Source organism: Ictalurus furcatus, chromosome 26 (assembly GCF_023375685.1).
Source record: "Ictalurus furcatus strain D&B chromosome 26, Billie_1.0, whole genome shotgun sequence".
In the NCBI taxonomy this organism is placed as follows: Eukaryota; Metazoa; Chordata; class Actinopteri; order Siluriformes; family Ictaluridae; genus Ictalurus; species Ictalurus furcatus.
The window spans coordinates 13,982,255-13,997,927 of NC_071280.1; the positions used below are offsets into that span (position 1 = coordinate 13,982,255).

The following is a 15,673-nucleotide window of genomic DNA, read 5'->3' on the forward strand; positions in this document are numbered from 1 at the left end:
GTATACGGTCCCATAACGAAGACGGACTGTATGTCGATACGTTAAATTCGGGAGGAACGTCGGACGGCGTGGCGCGGGGATGTAATGACGTGTGCCGATAATCGCTCTGTGTTCTAATACATGTAAAACAGGACCATGAAAGGAGTATTCTAAAAGCGACTCATGTAAACACCTTAATCACAATATTATCTTATTCACAATAAGGACAATAATTAGATTATTGCTGTCCGTGTAAACGTAGTAAGTGTGTAAAGCGCTTTGTAGAACTGCTAAGGTTATAAGTGCCATTTACCATTTTCCTGACTATCCTGGTACTCACGATACACGCATCTCTACAGCATTCCAAGACCGCTGCTCTGAGTGACACGAATGTTAACTCACCCAATACCGCTTTGGCTGTGCCCTCATGGAAAGACCAGGCTAAAGAGAGCGCTTCGGTATACTTCTCCTGCTTCAGTAAATGATCGACGCGCTGCAAAGAAACTGGTGAATTACTACACAATTACAGAAGTGTAAAGACGATCCCCACCCCCCTAAACATACACCACCTACCTCTCTCCAGTTTCTCAGGGTCATAACATGGACAGACTGCGTGAGACAAAGCAAACATGATTAAGACATGACATCATAAGGTTGTGTTTCAGTTGGAAGGTTGCTATAGCTCAGAGCAAATGTGTGCATACTCGCTGAAACCAGCGAGACATTTAATTCGATTTAATTACAGCTTTTACATGGTGACAAGGTGACAAAAATACTATTTTACTAATATTTTAAAATCTAATATTTCTGAATGACATTTTCATGCTTTGTGCCATTTCTTGGGGATGTGAATAGGCTTCTTGGGGTTTGTATGCTAGCTCAATATAGATCAATGTCTAAATTTCTGCGAAGAAAAATAGCAGGTAAGCAACGATAAAGAACATGAAATAAATGAAATGGTAATATAAAGTTGTTTTTAATTTATTATACACGCTATCCCAAAAGTCTCCATACATAGGGGAACTTTTTAACACTTTTCCAACATTTTTCACATTTGTTTGGGCGGCTGTGGCTCAGGTGGTAGCGTGGGTCGTCCACTAATCGTAGGGTTGGCGGTTCGATTCCCGGCCCGCGTGACTCCACATACCGAAGTGTCCTTGAGCAAGACACTGAACCCCAAGTTCCTCCCGATGGCAAGTTAGCGCCTTGCGTGGCAGCTCTGCTACCATTGCTGTGTGAGTGTGTGTGTGTGAATGGGTGAATGAGACACAGTGTAAAGCGCTTTGGATATAAGTGCAGACCATTTTATACTGTATAGAAGAACGCCTTTAAGAATGCCTTTGATAAAAGAAGAACGTGTTGAAATCATTCGCACGGCTGAATCGGGAAGCTGTCGCGAGGTTGCGATGCCAAACGCATCACACACACGACACTGTTACCAAACTTATTAACAAATTCATAAAGACCGGAACCAATGGAGAAGTGGACGTCCACGAACATCCACTGACGGAGGCACAACCGACATGGTGCTGCCAAACACAGTCCCTTATTTATAGAGACTTTGGGACACCCAAATTTATTATTTTTTTTGTAACTCGCTCTATTGTTTAGATTCAATTATATTTAGTGATTAGTTATACAACCTATTCATTACACTGTGCATAATTAAATCCAAGCACTGATAGTAAAGCAAGATGTCGTACTAGACACCTGGCAATATACCTGTGCAAGCCGCCCAATCATCCCATATATTTACGGGAAACACTGGTCAGTATTTTCTGTTCTATGGCTTGTAAGGGCTGATTTCCTCACTTCCACCGACTTTTAATGACTGCTTAAGTGTTCAGAGTCTGTCTGAACTTCTCATGCCTGGATTTTAATAGGACTTAAAACGGCCAACCTTAATGAGGCACATTCTAATAATTTCCAAAGACAACCGCTGACACGCAGCGTAATATTTAATCTATGTTTTGAATTTCGGAACACAACACCAAATAAATGAAACTGAAAACGGGACGGCTACAGACGGCTATTAAGAACCTACTTCACCGTCAGTGTGTTTAACTACATGACAAACCAGGAAATAAGAAGTAACAGAAAGCCTGTTTCGATTAAAACATATTGTGGTATTCGGCACGCGCGATTACAATATCGTTACCGCCCGTGCGTTCCTGTGTCATTTAGGACGAGGGTGTCTATGTTATTCCTCAGTCAGGGTCAGTGGAGTAGCTTAAATACTACACTTTAACAAGAAACACTCTTTCTCTCCCTCCCTGTTTCACTCCGTCTCAGGTAACTGGCAGTTCACGGCGGGGAGCACGGCGAGCAGACCTTGATGAATATTCACACGATTCACATTATGCGTGCTGTTGAATTAGCATAATTGCAGTGGCGTGTGCCAAAAGCTCAGCGAGACGTGATGGAGGAGTCAGCCAGAAACCACAGCCTTCCTCTTCATTAACTTGGATTTTCTATCTACTACTACTACATACACAGTCTGTACACAGCCTTTTCATAGAAAACAACGACATAAACAAAATGTTAAGAAAGAAAAGGGGCACTTAATGAGTGTGTGTGTTAAAGACCTGCACCCTCACAACTAAAAGTTAAAGGTATCGGTCACACAGCCGTACTTTAGTTCCCAGGTAGACGATCTGGCCTCCGTAGCTGCACACAGACTGATAACACGCCTTCTCTCCCACTAAAGCCTGCAGAATGAAGAGAGACCATTTTGTTTATACATGACGATACAGCCATGCCATTCATTTACCACAGATTCCATCCAAAATCCCATCCAAGATTCCCAACTATCCAGTCGAGTGTATTTGTGTATCGCTCTTGTCCACACTTAATTAATGTCACAACCAAGGTACCAATATATCTGTATTACAGTGTCAATATAACTAGGTAAAGCAAAGGAGGCGTGGCCTCCGTGTCTATCAGTCCCAGTGAAGGACATGTGGCCTCCGTGTCTGTCAGTCCCAGTGAAGGACATGTGGCCTCCGTGTCTGTCAGTCCCAGTGAAGGAGGTGTGGAATTTGTGTCTGTCAGTCCCAGTGAAGGAGGTGTGGAATTTGTGTCTGTCAGTCCCAGTGACGGAGGTGTGGCCTTTGTGTCTATCAGTCCCAGTGAAGGAGGTGTGGCCTTTGTGTCTATCAGTCCCAGTGAAGGACATGTGGCCTTTGTGTCTCTCAGTCTCAATAAAAGACGTGTGGCCTTTGTGTCTGTCAGTCCCAGTGACGGAGGTGTGGCCTTTGTGTCTGTCAGTCCCAGTGAAGGAGGTGTGGCCTTTGTGTCTGTCAGTCCCAGTGAAGGAGGTGTGGCCTTTGTGTCTGTCAGTCCCAGTGAAGGAGGTGTGGCCTTTGTGTCTCTCAGTCTCAGTAAAGGACGTGTGGCCTTTGTGTCTCTCAGTCCCAGAGACGGAGGTGTGGCCTTTGTGTCTGTCAGCCTCAGGTAAGGAGGCGTGGCCTCATGTATCAAGATGGGTCAACCTCAATGATATAGAAAAAGAGAGTGCAGTTCGTAGGTAAGAAGTTTTAGAAAACTTCTAGATAAGTTCTAGATAAATTTGTCTGTCCCAGTGTTAAAGACATGACCTCTGTGTCACACAGCATTACATCGTATCGAATCGTATTCTGTCGTTAATTTGGCTTTCAATATTTTAAACACTGCTACAGCTTAATATTCCAGGTATAATCATTTCAGAAGTCCTTATTACAGTCCTAATTAAATACAGGGCCGATCAAACTTGTGACCCTATGGGCGTTACTCACCAGGGCCTGGCTGACGTTGCCCCCTGTAGCAAGCGATTTAAAATGACTGCTGTTGTACACGAGCTGCACCTCGGCCAGGTCCAGAGTTTCCAGCTCCTCCTGACTGGGCCGGTCCACCGCATGCAGCTTCTCTCCGCTGTCCATCAACACCAGCGTGCGAGGATTCAGCCACTGACGGAGACAGAACAAGACCTCACAGGTTCAACAAACGCAGAAAAAACAGCTTTCTGTTGTTAAGTTGTTGTCTGGTTTGTTGTCATTTAAATGACTGTTTATGTTTTTTCATGTCGCATCTGCATAACAATGCCTATAAGGAGTGTATAAAAATATATACTGTTACCATACAACATTTGGATAATGTTGTGATAGATCATTTTCAATATATCACGCACCTCTGGGACCCATTTTCATTACAAAGTGATAAAGGAAACGCATAAAATGGCGATATAGAGAGGCACCCACTGTGTTGGCTGGTGGAAGGCTTCTGATTTATAAACAGAACAGGATCGTTCACAGTGCAATGTTGGAACGGTTTCACTTGTGTGTGTGTGTGTGTGTGTGTGTGTGAGAGAGAGATGCGTTTAATGTGTGAATTTGATCACAGAGGTGAAGGCCGGGAGGGATGTACTCACTGTCAGACTGATAATGTCACAGTTGAGTTGGAGCTGTCGCTGTTTGATGACATGGACAGTTCCAGATTCGTCCTTCTTCACCTGCACACACACACACACACACACACACACACACACACACACACACATCAATCAAATCCTCTACGAACGCTCTACATTTTCAGCAATAGCATGTATTATCGTTTGTCGATGTCTTTCAATACGAAGGGATGTGACTCTCTAAAGACCTTACAACTATAAAGTTCGATTTATTCCCAGTATAATCGCATGCTGAAAATTTTTTTAAATCATTTCCACAATTGCTAGTTTTCACACATTTTCTTAAAAACGTAACGGAAACCTCATACGCATAAATATAAATAAAAACACAACTGAAAAATAATCAGCAACGTGACGGTGTGACAAAGCTCTATGCTTTGCAGTTGTTGTTTTTTTAAATATATATATATATTTAATATATTTTATATATAAATATTACTGCCTTGTTCTTTTTCCACTCGAAGTAGTGAACAGTTTCCAATCAGAACATACTGGAGCTTATCTTTGTCTGTAGCTGAATCTCTGAAAGGTGTTCAAGCTGCCTTCTAGCGAACTACACAGGTTTCACAACATGGTTCTATTCTACATGTTATACTGTATCCGGTGTAGTGCGCATACCTATAGAATGAATGAACAGAAATCCATTCGAGACTCCTGTGTGAATGATTCCTGCTTGAGGATTACAAATGAACCCGATACTGAAATTCCGTGCCGCTCATACGAACACTGTGAATCTCTAGAGAAACCTTCTGTATCTTCGAATCGGGTATTGCTTCCTGAGTACATCAGATGTAATGCTCGTTATTCTTACCAGCAGGAAGTGGACAGTGTCTCCTCTACAGAAGGCGAGGATGGGGTTCACTGCTTTCTGAGCAGCTACAAACTGCCATGCCAACTGGGGCACGCTGGCAGGGTCTGTCTGCAGTCACAACAACAACAACAACAACAACAACAATCAAATAACATTTTTAAAAAACAACCGACTGGCAAGCGAAAGTATGGAAGAAGAAAACAAGAGATGAAAACGGAACCGTCACACCCATGAGCCAATCACAAAACTACAAAGAAACATATGCAAACGCACAGGCGGCGTGTGGGAACTGAAGTGAACAAAACTCTTTTTTTTTTCTCCCCCCCAGGAACAATCAGTGTGAGCCGGGCTCTGAGGAAATGAAGGACTCCAGTCTGACTGGACGCCACTTATCATTCCATTACCGGCAGACATAAGCGTGCAGATCAAGCATCGAGGCTTCACGCGACGCTCTCTGTCGCTGGCAGTCTAATGGCGGGAAAGAACGGAGGAGAAAAAAAAAGAAGATCTATCGAGGAAAATAATTACGCCTCTCTGTGGAGCTCTACGGCCGAGAGAGACGATGATGCAGAGAGAATGAGAAAAGTGTCAGCACGTATTGTGCTCTCGGGTGGCTTCGTCTGACAGAGAGAGAAAGACAGAAAGAGCGGGGTGGGGGGGGGGGGGTAGGCAGAGAGAGAGAAAGCGATAGAAAGTGGCAAAGAGTTAAAAAGGTGAAATAAATGTGCTGTCTTTCAGTGCAGATTGCACATCAGAATCTCTCTCACACACACACACACACACACACACACACACACTGCTAATGATGATGATTCTGCACAATACCTTGCCGTATGGAAAAGTCATCCAGACCTTTAGAGATGGCTTCAGTCCAATCACTAGGATCTGTGAGAGAGAGAGAGAGAGAGAGAGAGAGAGAAGGACAGAGAGAGGGAGAGAGAGAGAGAGGTGGAGAGGGAGAGAAGGACAGAGAGAGGGAGAGAGAGAAGGAGAGACAGAAGGAGAGAGAGGGAGAGAGAGAAGGAGAGAGAGCGAGAAGGAGAGACAGAGAGAGAGAAGGAGAGAGAGGGAGAGAGAGAAGGAGAGAGAGAGAGAGAGCGAGAGGGAGAGCGAGAAGGAGAGAGAGAGAAGGAGAGAGAGAGAGAAGGAGAGAGAGAGAGAGGGAGAGAGAGAAGGAGAGAGAGAGAGAGCGAGAGAGAGGGAGAGAGAGAGAGAGAGAGGGAGAGAGAGAGAAGGAGAAAGAGAGAGAGATAGAGCGAGAGAGAGGGAGAGAGAGAAGGAGAGAGAGAGGGAGAGAGAAGGAGAGAGAGAGAGAAGGAGAGAGAGAGAGAGAGACTATTGAAAACAGTGTAATCAGCTAAGGCGGGTGTTAATGTGAAGGAGGTGGAAGAAGGTGTGTGTGAGCGTATCTGCGTGTGTAATGAGGAACGCGGAATGAGAAATGAAATATCAGCAGGTGCTTGTTTACGCGTGATCCGTCACCTATATGATTTCTCATAATGAAACTTTCCCTTTTTTCTCTTTTTTATTTACTATATACACTTCTGAAATGTGTGGATGATAATATGTTTCTCTGTCGCATGTACCTCAATCACAAGGTATATATATATTTTTATTTATACACTACTGGGCAAAAGTTTAAACACACTCATTCTTTATTTTTATTTTTTCCCCAAATTTTATAATAATAATAATAAAGTTATCAAAACTCTGGAGGAACACAAACGTAACTATGGGAATTATGTTGTGATAAATAATCCCAAATAAATCAAATTAATTGAGTATTTTAGCATCTTCAAAGTAGACACTCTTTTTGTCTAGAATTTCCAGAAATGTATTCTTGGCGTTTTCTGAACTGATTTCTTGAGGAATTTCCCGGAGATGCTTTTTAAACAGTATTAAAGGAGTTCACGCCGACGCTGGACTCTTATCGACTGCTTTTCAGAATATTTCGCTCCGAGTCGTCCGTTTAAAAAAAGATTTATTTGTGAATAAAATGTTAGTTTTCTAATGAAAGAAATGAACACGTCGGCACGATTATATTTTTGTCTACAACACCGATTTCACACATTTAATCACACACCTTCAGGTCAAAAGCTTTTTAAGATCGTGAGAATCATTTCAGTCGAGTGTCCACAAACTTTTGACCGGTAGTGAATATAATCTAAAGAACCAAAAGTGAAAAAGAGGGCATTTGAATTTAAATATTTCAGTATGTCAGCGTTAATCTGATATTGTCAAGCTTCACTGCCTAAACTAAGGACCTAAATAATACATGGTTATGGTGGAACAATTTCACCAACGCAAGATACACCAGCAGCCTGTACCACACACACACACACACACACACACACACACACACACATCATGAGTCATGTCTTGTGTGAAAACAAAAGCGCTGTAGAAACTCTCTTTACTTACTTTTCTAACACTAGCACCATCAACGGGTTGCCAGATAAACAAAAGTACGCAAACGTGACACGCCCACACAGGAGTTCTTGTAACTTTCAGTTAATTCAGTTGTAGTTAAGGATATATATTTTGTGAGTTTTGTGTGATTGTTGCGACCAAAAATGCTCGATTTCGCTGCAGTTATTTATTTATTTATTTTTTGCAGAAAACTACTTGCAAAAGTGCAACCGCACGGCATTGTTTTGCGCGGTCTTTCGCAGTGATGTTTGTCGGTAAACGAGACCTTTTAGCTGTACTCATGTTCGTCGCACGTGAATCGAAGAGGGCTTCGGCTGAACACGTGCTCTGATGACGTCACGTGACGCGTCTTGGCCCGAATCTGCGGAAAATCTGCGGTGATTTTGAAAAATTGCAAGCGCCTCAGAATATTGCATCATTTGCTTGATTTCACGTTCGTTTTTTTTTTTTTTGCGAACGCAAAAATCACGAGATCCTGGAGGGACCGGTGAATATAATGATGTCATAAATGCTTAGTTAATGATAGACCTTTAGTATAGGTAAAGATTTTTTTTTAACATTTGATACAGAGGATTTAAGAAAGAGACCATCTTCACTGGTTTGTGTGACATGAACACATAGTGTAGCTCTACTGCTGATGTTCTTTCATATTTAATATTTCCAGTAATTCATATTTGAATGCAACTTTTTTAAAAATACATTTGACATACCTATTGTGTAGTACGGTGAGAATGTATAGAAGTATGTCAGGGAGAATAAGTGTGTGTGTGAGAGAGAGACCTTGGTGAGTGAGGCCATGGCCAGCAGGCAGTAGTGAGTAATGGGATGGTCTTTAAGCTCAGGGGCTGCATGCAGCGGCTCAATACAGCACACTTCCCCCTTACTGCCGCTGAACAAACACCGAGACTCACATGTCCTCATCCCCATCACCCTCCTGCTGAGAAAGAGAGAGGTAAAAAAAAAAATACAAAAAGAGAGGGACTGAGACAAAATGAGAGTGAGAGGACAAATAAAATCATCAAGGCTTTCAGCAGTCTGCAGTCAAACCCATTACTCTGCATGATAGCAGTGATCGCTAAATTACTAGCGGCTGTTCCATCACTCAGCAGCTCCACAAACACACACACACACACAAACACACACATCCATGTTATACAGGACAGAGAGATGATTCAGAACCCACGGCATATCATCTAAAACAGAAAATAAGGCAGACTGTCCATCCTTATCACTGTCCAATCTTACAGCAGATATCATTTCAAGAAATGAAGACATCATATTGATTCAAAATCGATTAGAGTACACACAATATGGGCAGCACAGACGTTTGCGTGTCACGAATATACGGCGAAATGGTAAAACGCCGTCTAAGGTCAGTGGACTTTTTCCCTAAGGAGGTAGAGTCACTCTTAAGAGGAGAACTCTGGAAAATAAGGCTCTACTGCCTCCTGCTGGCCAAAAGTGTTATTACATACTGCAACATTTGCAATTTGCAGCTGCACTTGCATCTTTCTGAAAAGATTAAATTGCTGAGAGAGAGAGAGAGAGAGAGAGAGAGAGAGAGAGAGAGAGAGAGAGAGAGAGAGAGCACAATGCAGATTTATGAATCAGACTTAGGAATCAAATCTAGCTTTAAATCTTGGCATTTGTAGGCGTTTTAGAAAGTATAGCACAACTATAAACCCGATACAATAATCTCATGATGTAACTGTTCCTTTTGCTATAATCGGATATCCCCATTCTTATACATAAATCATACACTTATTCGTTTCAGACACATAAAGTATCCAAACAACACAGCTAACACACGTATATAGCTATGTAGCTAATATGGAGTAGTGCGCCATTTCACACACAGGGCTGGATGGTTTGAGACATTTTGTGGAAAACCTCAAGTCAATTATTTTAGCTAGCTAGCTAGCTTGTTTTTAGCTAATGACACAGCCATTTTAAATAGTCAAACAGCCATTACTATTAGCTTTGGTTTTGAGGGGGAAAAAACTGCTTTTGTTTGTGTACTCAGGCCAGGGTGGTATTAAAGAAGCCTCTGAAGTGATTCTACATGACTTTTTTTATGCTGTGTGCAAAAGTCTGTGTGAGCTAACTAGTGTTGCCAAAATGACAACTGATACAGACAAGGATTACTTCAAACAGTCTCTATGCTCTCTAGCTAACTAGCCAGATAGCCAACTTAGCAGTTGGCTGATATTAGCTACATCTGTTGATTAGCAAAGTAAGCTAACTGGCTTTTCTACTTAATTAAGCCTCGCCAGTTAATTCTTAAGCACTTCACACAATTGTTACTAGCTAGGAAAGTCCCACAGAAAAAAGTGCAACTGGATATTTACTTCCACATTAAACAAAGTGGACAGGTTCCATGTTTTCATCAATACTTGAGGTTTAAAAAAATAAATAAATAAATGATGGCGGGAAATTCTCCTCAGCTGTGTTAGCCAGCATTCTGTGTCTCTGATGTAGCTGGCATGATACATGAAAAGTATTTTAACATAAACCTTATTTTATACTCATTTGGCTTAACGTTTGCACAATTACACGCGATTACAAGCTACAGCTTTTGTGTTTGTTTTAAAAGAGCATATTTTTCAGCTTAGTTCAGGCGAAATAAACTGGCAGTGTAAGCAAAGATTTTGCTACTTAATTAACGTGTTCGTTGTTCATTTGTTGGCCTGATAGACATCTCACTGCGAAGATTGTAGACTTAGGAGGGAAAAGGGCGTCGTCATGATTACTTCAGAATGTACCACAGCCGAAATTGGACTACAGTATTACAAAATGGTTGGATGGATGGATGGATGGATGGACTACAGTAGTACAAAATGGATGGATGGATGGATGGACTACAGTAGTACAAAATGGCTGGATGGATGGATGGATGGACTACAGTATTACAAAATGGATGGATGGATGGATGGACTACAGTATTACAAAATGGTTGGATGGATGGATGGATGGATGGACTACAGTAGTACAAAATGGATGGATGGATGGATGGATGGATGGACTACAGTATTACAAAATGGTTGGATGGATGGATGGATGGATGGACTACAGTATTACAAAATGGATGAATGGATGGATGGATGGATGGATGGATGGACTACAGTAGTACAAAATGGATGGATGGATGGATGGATGGATGGACTACAGTATTACAAAATGGTTGGATGGATGGATGGATGGATGGACTACAGTATTACAAAATGGCTGGATGGATGGATGGATGGATGGACTACAGTAGTACAAAATGGCTGGATGGATGGATGGATGGATGGACTACAGTATTACAAAATGGTTGGATGGATGGATGGATGGATGGACTACAGTAGTACAAAATGGCTGGATGGATGGACTACAGTATTACAAAATGGTTGGATGGATGGATGGATGGATGGACGGATAGGAAAACACACCGCTAATCTACTGTATAAATAAATTGTGTAATGGTTCGGTCACATAAGATTCCCTGCTTACTAACACACGTGACTGAATGGCGACACGTTACCTTTTGATGCAAAACCATTAACAATTCTTTTATAGCTATAGATAAGACAATTCAACGTGGTTTCTTTTTGTTTCATAGTGGCGTCTCATGTTACTACTTTTAACTGGCGCCATGGACAGATGAGACACACCTGCGTTAAATGTGACACGGTGAGAATAAACACTCTTCTCTGTCCATTTGTATTTAAGCATTTCCTTTTCAACTTGCTTCAATTTCATTCACGCAAGATACACCAGCAGCCTGCACCACACACCGATCATGAGTCACTCTCTTTACCTACTTTTCTAGCACATGCACGATCAATGGGTTGTTTACGTTGCCATTTAAGCATTTCTTATTTAAGCATTTCGTATTCAGCGTCGACTTTCGAAAGTCTGTGAAAACCCTTTGTTTTCTGAGCGAATGTCTCTAGCCCTGGAGTTAGACGCTGGTCCGATGAGCTGCCTTCAGATAAATCATTTACGTCAATGCATGTGATTGGATAAGACTCAACAAAGGTGATCCGATTCATGTTTAAATGGTGATCCAATTCATGTTTAGATGGTGATTCATGTTTAAATGGTGATTCATGTTTAGACGGTGATCCGATTCATGTTTAGATGGTGATTCATGTTTAGACGGTGATTCACGTTTAGATGGTGATCCGATTCACATTTAGACAGTGATCCGATTCACGTTTAGACGGTGATCCGATTCACGTTTAGACGGTGATCCGATTCATGCTACCGTATTTTTAATTTTTTTTTAAATGTACAGCTCAATTCACTAAAATACTTCGTAGGATCCACATCCGCACTGCGGTCCACCCGTTCAACTGTTAATACCTGTTTGTTGATGGTTAATTTAAACTCTTAAACATGTGCTTTCCTTTATTCAAATTCCAGCTGGTTATTGCGCTCTCACCTGAATGAGAGTTCAAACACAGACCCGCCGCTGTCGTTACACACGGCGAGCGTCGGCAGATCTGTGAACTGAAAAAAGTGACAGAGAAAGAGAAAAGAAAAAAAAAAAAGAGGCTCACATTTCTTTCACATATACATATACGTATACATATATATATAAAAGTTGTGCGTGTACACCAGACGGTCAAGTAATGTCTACCTTGACGTGCAAAATGGCCGTGCCGGGTGGGTGGGCATCGGTGATGGTGCGCAGGAGCTTCCCGTTTGCCAAATCCCACATGGTGATCTGAATCAAAAGACAGTGGACATTAAGACATGGAACAGGAAGCAGAAAAATAGGAACAGGCACTAGTTAACTGTAGTTAAGAAAAAAAAGGCTTACATTTAAAAAACATTTACTTGATTTGACAATAAAGTCAAACACTCAGACTTTGTAAAGCATGAGAATGAGTGCTTGTGTGTGTGTGTGTGTGTGCGTTTTGTCGTACCTGTCCTTTAGCGAAGCCACAAAGCAGACGCGTGCAATCATGGTTAATAGTGAGAGCTGACACTGCGCCGTACTCCGCCCCCGTCGCCGTGGTACCCAAGCACAGCCTCAGCGCCTGGTTCTGATCTGTAATATCCCATAATACTCATAACACAGAGCTCTGCGCAAAGTTTCAGAGATTTTTTTAAACGCTATATAACGAGTTACATGACAAGTCTCAGCATGTTATCCAAGCTTGCAGGTGAAGAAGGGTGACAGAAAAGAAGCTGCTGAAAAATCCGAAGAGAAACATGCTCGCAACAAAGTGCAGCGTTCGGATAACGAACGAGACGTTCGTCCGACAGACAACAGACAACCAGAGATCATGCCATTAGCAAAAGGAACCTCCTGTGGCCAAACTGTTTTAAAAGAATAAACACACACAGCCATGATGTAGCATGCTGAAAATCCACAGTCGTCATTAAGCTTATGGACAGGACAGACTGCCTGCTGCTTCCACACACCACCACAGTGGGTTCTACTTTACCTTTTCCTGATCATTCCACCCAGGACACGGCAAATCAGAAACACAGTCCACAACAGGTTATTACATACTGTACAGTTTGTTATATATTAGCTTATAAATGTACTGTAACCAGCACACAATTATTCAATATTTAAAAAATAAAAAATAAAAACATTAAGAGACATGATGAGTAAACTAGAGAGTCCTTTAGTGTGTGGGAAATTTTAAGCTTTAAGTTTCCCCCCCACGCATGCATATTCTTTCACACGCTCATCCTAGGGGTAATTTAACATAGCATAACCTTTCCACCTACTGGAATGTTTTTTGGGAGATGGGAGCAAGCTGGAAATCACACAGGAAATCCAAGTTGAGCAGGAACTGCGAAGCGGCAACAATACCCACTACCCCACCGTGTCGCCCTGTTTCGCATCCAAATTTTGGTGAAAATATCCTTCTCGGATTATTTAAATCCCAAAACCTGCACTCGAAACTATAATCGCAGTCTAGACAGGCCACGCTTCGGCCGCAAAATCTCGTGCCTTTCATAAATATTCACCCCTTTTGAAGCCCATTTCTAAGCTGCAACACTATAAAATGTGGGAAAAGTGCAAGGGGGGTGAATACTTATGAAAAGCACTGTAGATGCATACGTTTCACTTTAAAGATTTGTTCGAGTTAACATGAGATAACTAGCGTCCTGGGATTGTTTCACAGCAAAATGACTGGAACACGGATTACTCAATGTCTCACTGCTCCATATGATTGAGAACGTCTTTAGACGCCATATTCTGATCGAGTCGCTCCTGGCAGTCTATTCTTTCGGGTCGATTTTCGAAATAAAACAAGCTTTTTCATCTACGCGATTTTTGATTGTTGAGAGGACAGGTCAGGAAAACAATACAATAAAATGACCCCATGGCCTATTTCGGGCTCACATGAAGTGAAACCCGACAAAGCGAACCCCGTCATTGACAGTTGTGTAATCTATTGCTTGCCTTTGCTTTGTAGTCTTTCGTGTTTATGTTTTGTGATGATATTGTGGGTTTGGGAATAATGCTATAATTAATAAATCAGTATAAAGCCATGGAAAGTTCAAGATATTAAAGGTATTGACGCTTACCAAACACCAGAGCGAGGCCATGCGACGTTCCCACAGCAATAACACTGGATACGGTCTGAAAACACAAGCAGCAGATTCATTCGCACACACACACACACACCCACCCACCCACACTCAAGAAGAGGAAGTGCTGAATCATATAAAACACAAAAGACTGGAATATGGTCTGAATCAGGAATGCTTACGATCGCTGTTGGCAAGCCTGCATCAACTTTGTCCTGAAAGAAATGTAAAAAAAATAATCAAAAAACATAAAAGATGATAAAGTTTTTTGGGGTTTCTGAATACAGGTATAAAACGGACCAATCAGAATCAGCACCTCTCTTAATATTTAAGATTTGAATGCAGCGATTCTGAACAGCGTGTGTGTGTGTGTGTGTGTGAGGCAAAAGATGTTTGAAAATGGCTATGAATTGGATCCAGATGGTGAAGGAGGCGTGGCCTGTGTCTGTCACTCCAAATGACTTCACCTACTGCCGACATAGCCCCGCCCACATTAAACCAGCTTAAAATCAGAAACCTCACAACTGAAAACAACGTTTCTTCTTCTTCTTCTTGTTTTATTTCGCAGTCTATAGTAAGCTCAGTCCAGAAGCTGCAGCAGACGGCGAGAAACTAAAATGGTGAAAAGAAATGAACGGAGACTTTGACGCTCACCGCGGCGGAGATGATCTGAGCCGAGATGCCTTTCAGCACGTTGTGTCTCAGAACTGAGCCGTGGATGGTTGCATTAGTCTCCACCGCCTTCCTTCTCCTGCAAACACACACACACACACGATCAGTTTTAGAACTAATCTTTCACTCCCTACTGTAAAGTCACCTTTACATATTCATGTCATTAGAATATATTCCACGTCCTAATGACATGACATGACAGTCAGTCAGACAAATTATGTATTTTGTGTATATGTATATATGTGTGCATGTGTGTTTTTCACCTCTTTAGGTGTGCACGGTCTCCACTGTCTGAGCTGGCGAGGGAGGACGTCTCACAGGAATGCGCATCCATGTTCTCTGTGTTCAAAAGGCACGTGTCCTCCAGGACGAAGGGTTCGTCCTCATCTTCAGGCTACACACACACACACACACACACACACACACACACACAAAATCAATAAGCACAAAGTCAATAACAATATCATGAGAAACAAGCTATTTACACCGATGTTCCTCACTCTTGGACTTGAGAGCCACATGGCTGCTTTAGTCCACTTAAATTAAATCATCATCTCGTTCCTGAGCTCATCAATAAGCCCTTATGTGAGCTAAATCAGGCTGATTAGACAAGACTGTGCTATCTCAGATCAATCAGAACACACGGATTAAAGCTATGCATACTGTACGTCAAGATGAGCTACTGAACGACTTCGTAACGTATTTCTTCATTTCTAAAAAGGCTGTGTTCAAAATGCTAATGATATCCGGTCCCTCCCCAGAACAGACACTGGTTCTATTTGCCTTCGTTATCAATA

At 42.0% G+C, this 15,673-nt stretch overlaps 1 protein-coding gene across 2 annotated transcripts in view; it reads right to left on the reverse strand.

Annotated features, from left to right (window-relative positions):
• The window catches only part of vps8 (VPS8 subunit of CORVET complex), a 117,778-nt gene that overhangs the window by 98,870 nt on the left and 3,235 nt on the right, over positions 1 to 15,673 (reverse strand). The window contains exons 3-17 of one of the 2 annotated variants that reach the window (XM_053616103.1): positions 15,140 to 15,270; positions 14,859 to 14,955; positions 14,387 to 14,419; positions 14,202 to 14,256; positions 12,578 to 12,702; positions 12,289 to 12,375; positions 12,091 to 12,158; positions 8,445 to 8,598; positions 6,060 to 6,119; positions 5,235 to 5,342; positions 4,385 to 4,465; positions 3,753 to 3,923; positions 2,613 to 2,687; positions 553 to 588; positions 382 to 472 (exon numbers count right to left, since the gene is read on the reverse strand). In XM_053616103.1, coding sequence (XP_053472078.1) covers positions 382 to 472; positions 553 to 588; positions 2,613 to 2,687; positions 3,753 to 3,923; positions 4,385 to 4,465; positions 5,235 to 5,342; positions 6,060 to 6,119; positions 8,445 to 8,598; positions 12,091 to 12,158; positions 12,289 to 12,375; positions 12,578 to 12,702; positions 14,202 to 14,256; positions 14,387 to 14,419; positions 14,859 to 14,955; positions 15,140 to 15,270 — 1,372 coding nt within the window. Of the gene's footprint in view, positions 1 to 381; positions 473 to 552; positions 589 to 2,612; positions 2,688 to 3,752; positions 3,924 to 4,384; positions 4,466 to 5,234; positions 5,343 to 6,059; positions 6,120 to 8,444; positions 8,602 to 12,090; positions 12,159 to 12,288; positions 12,376 to 12,577; positions 12,703 to 14,201; positions 14,257 to 14,386; positions 14,420 to 14,858; positions 14,956 to 15,139; positions 15,271 to 15,673 lie in introns of both variants that reach the window. The other variant, XM_053616102.1, reaches the window with a different exon arrangement.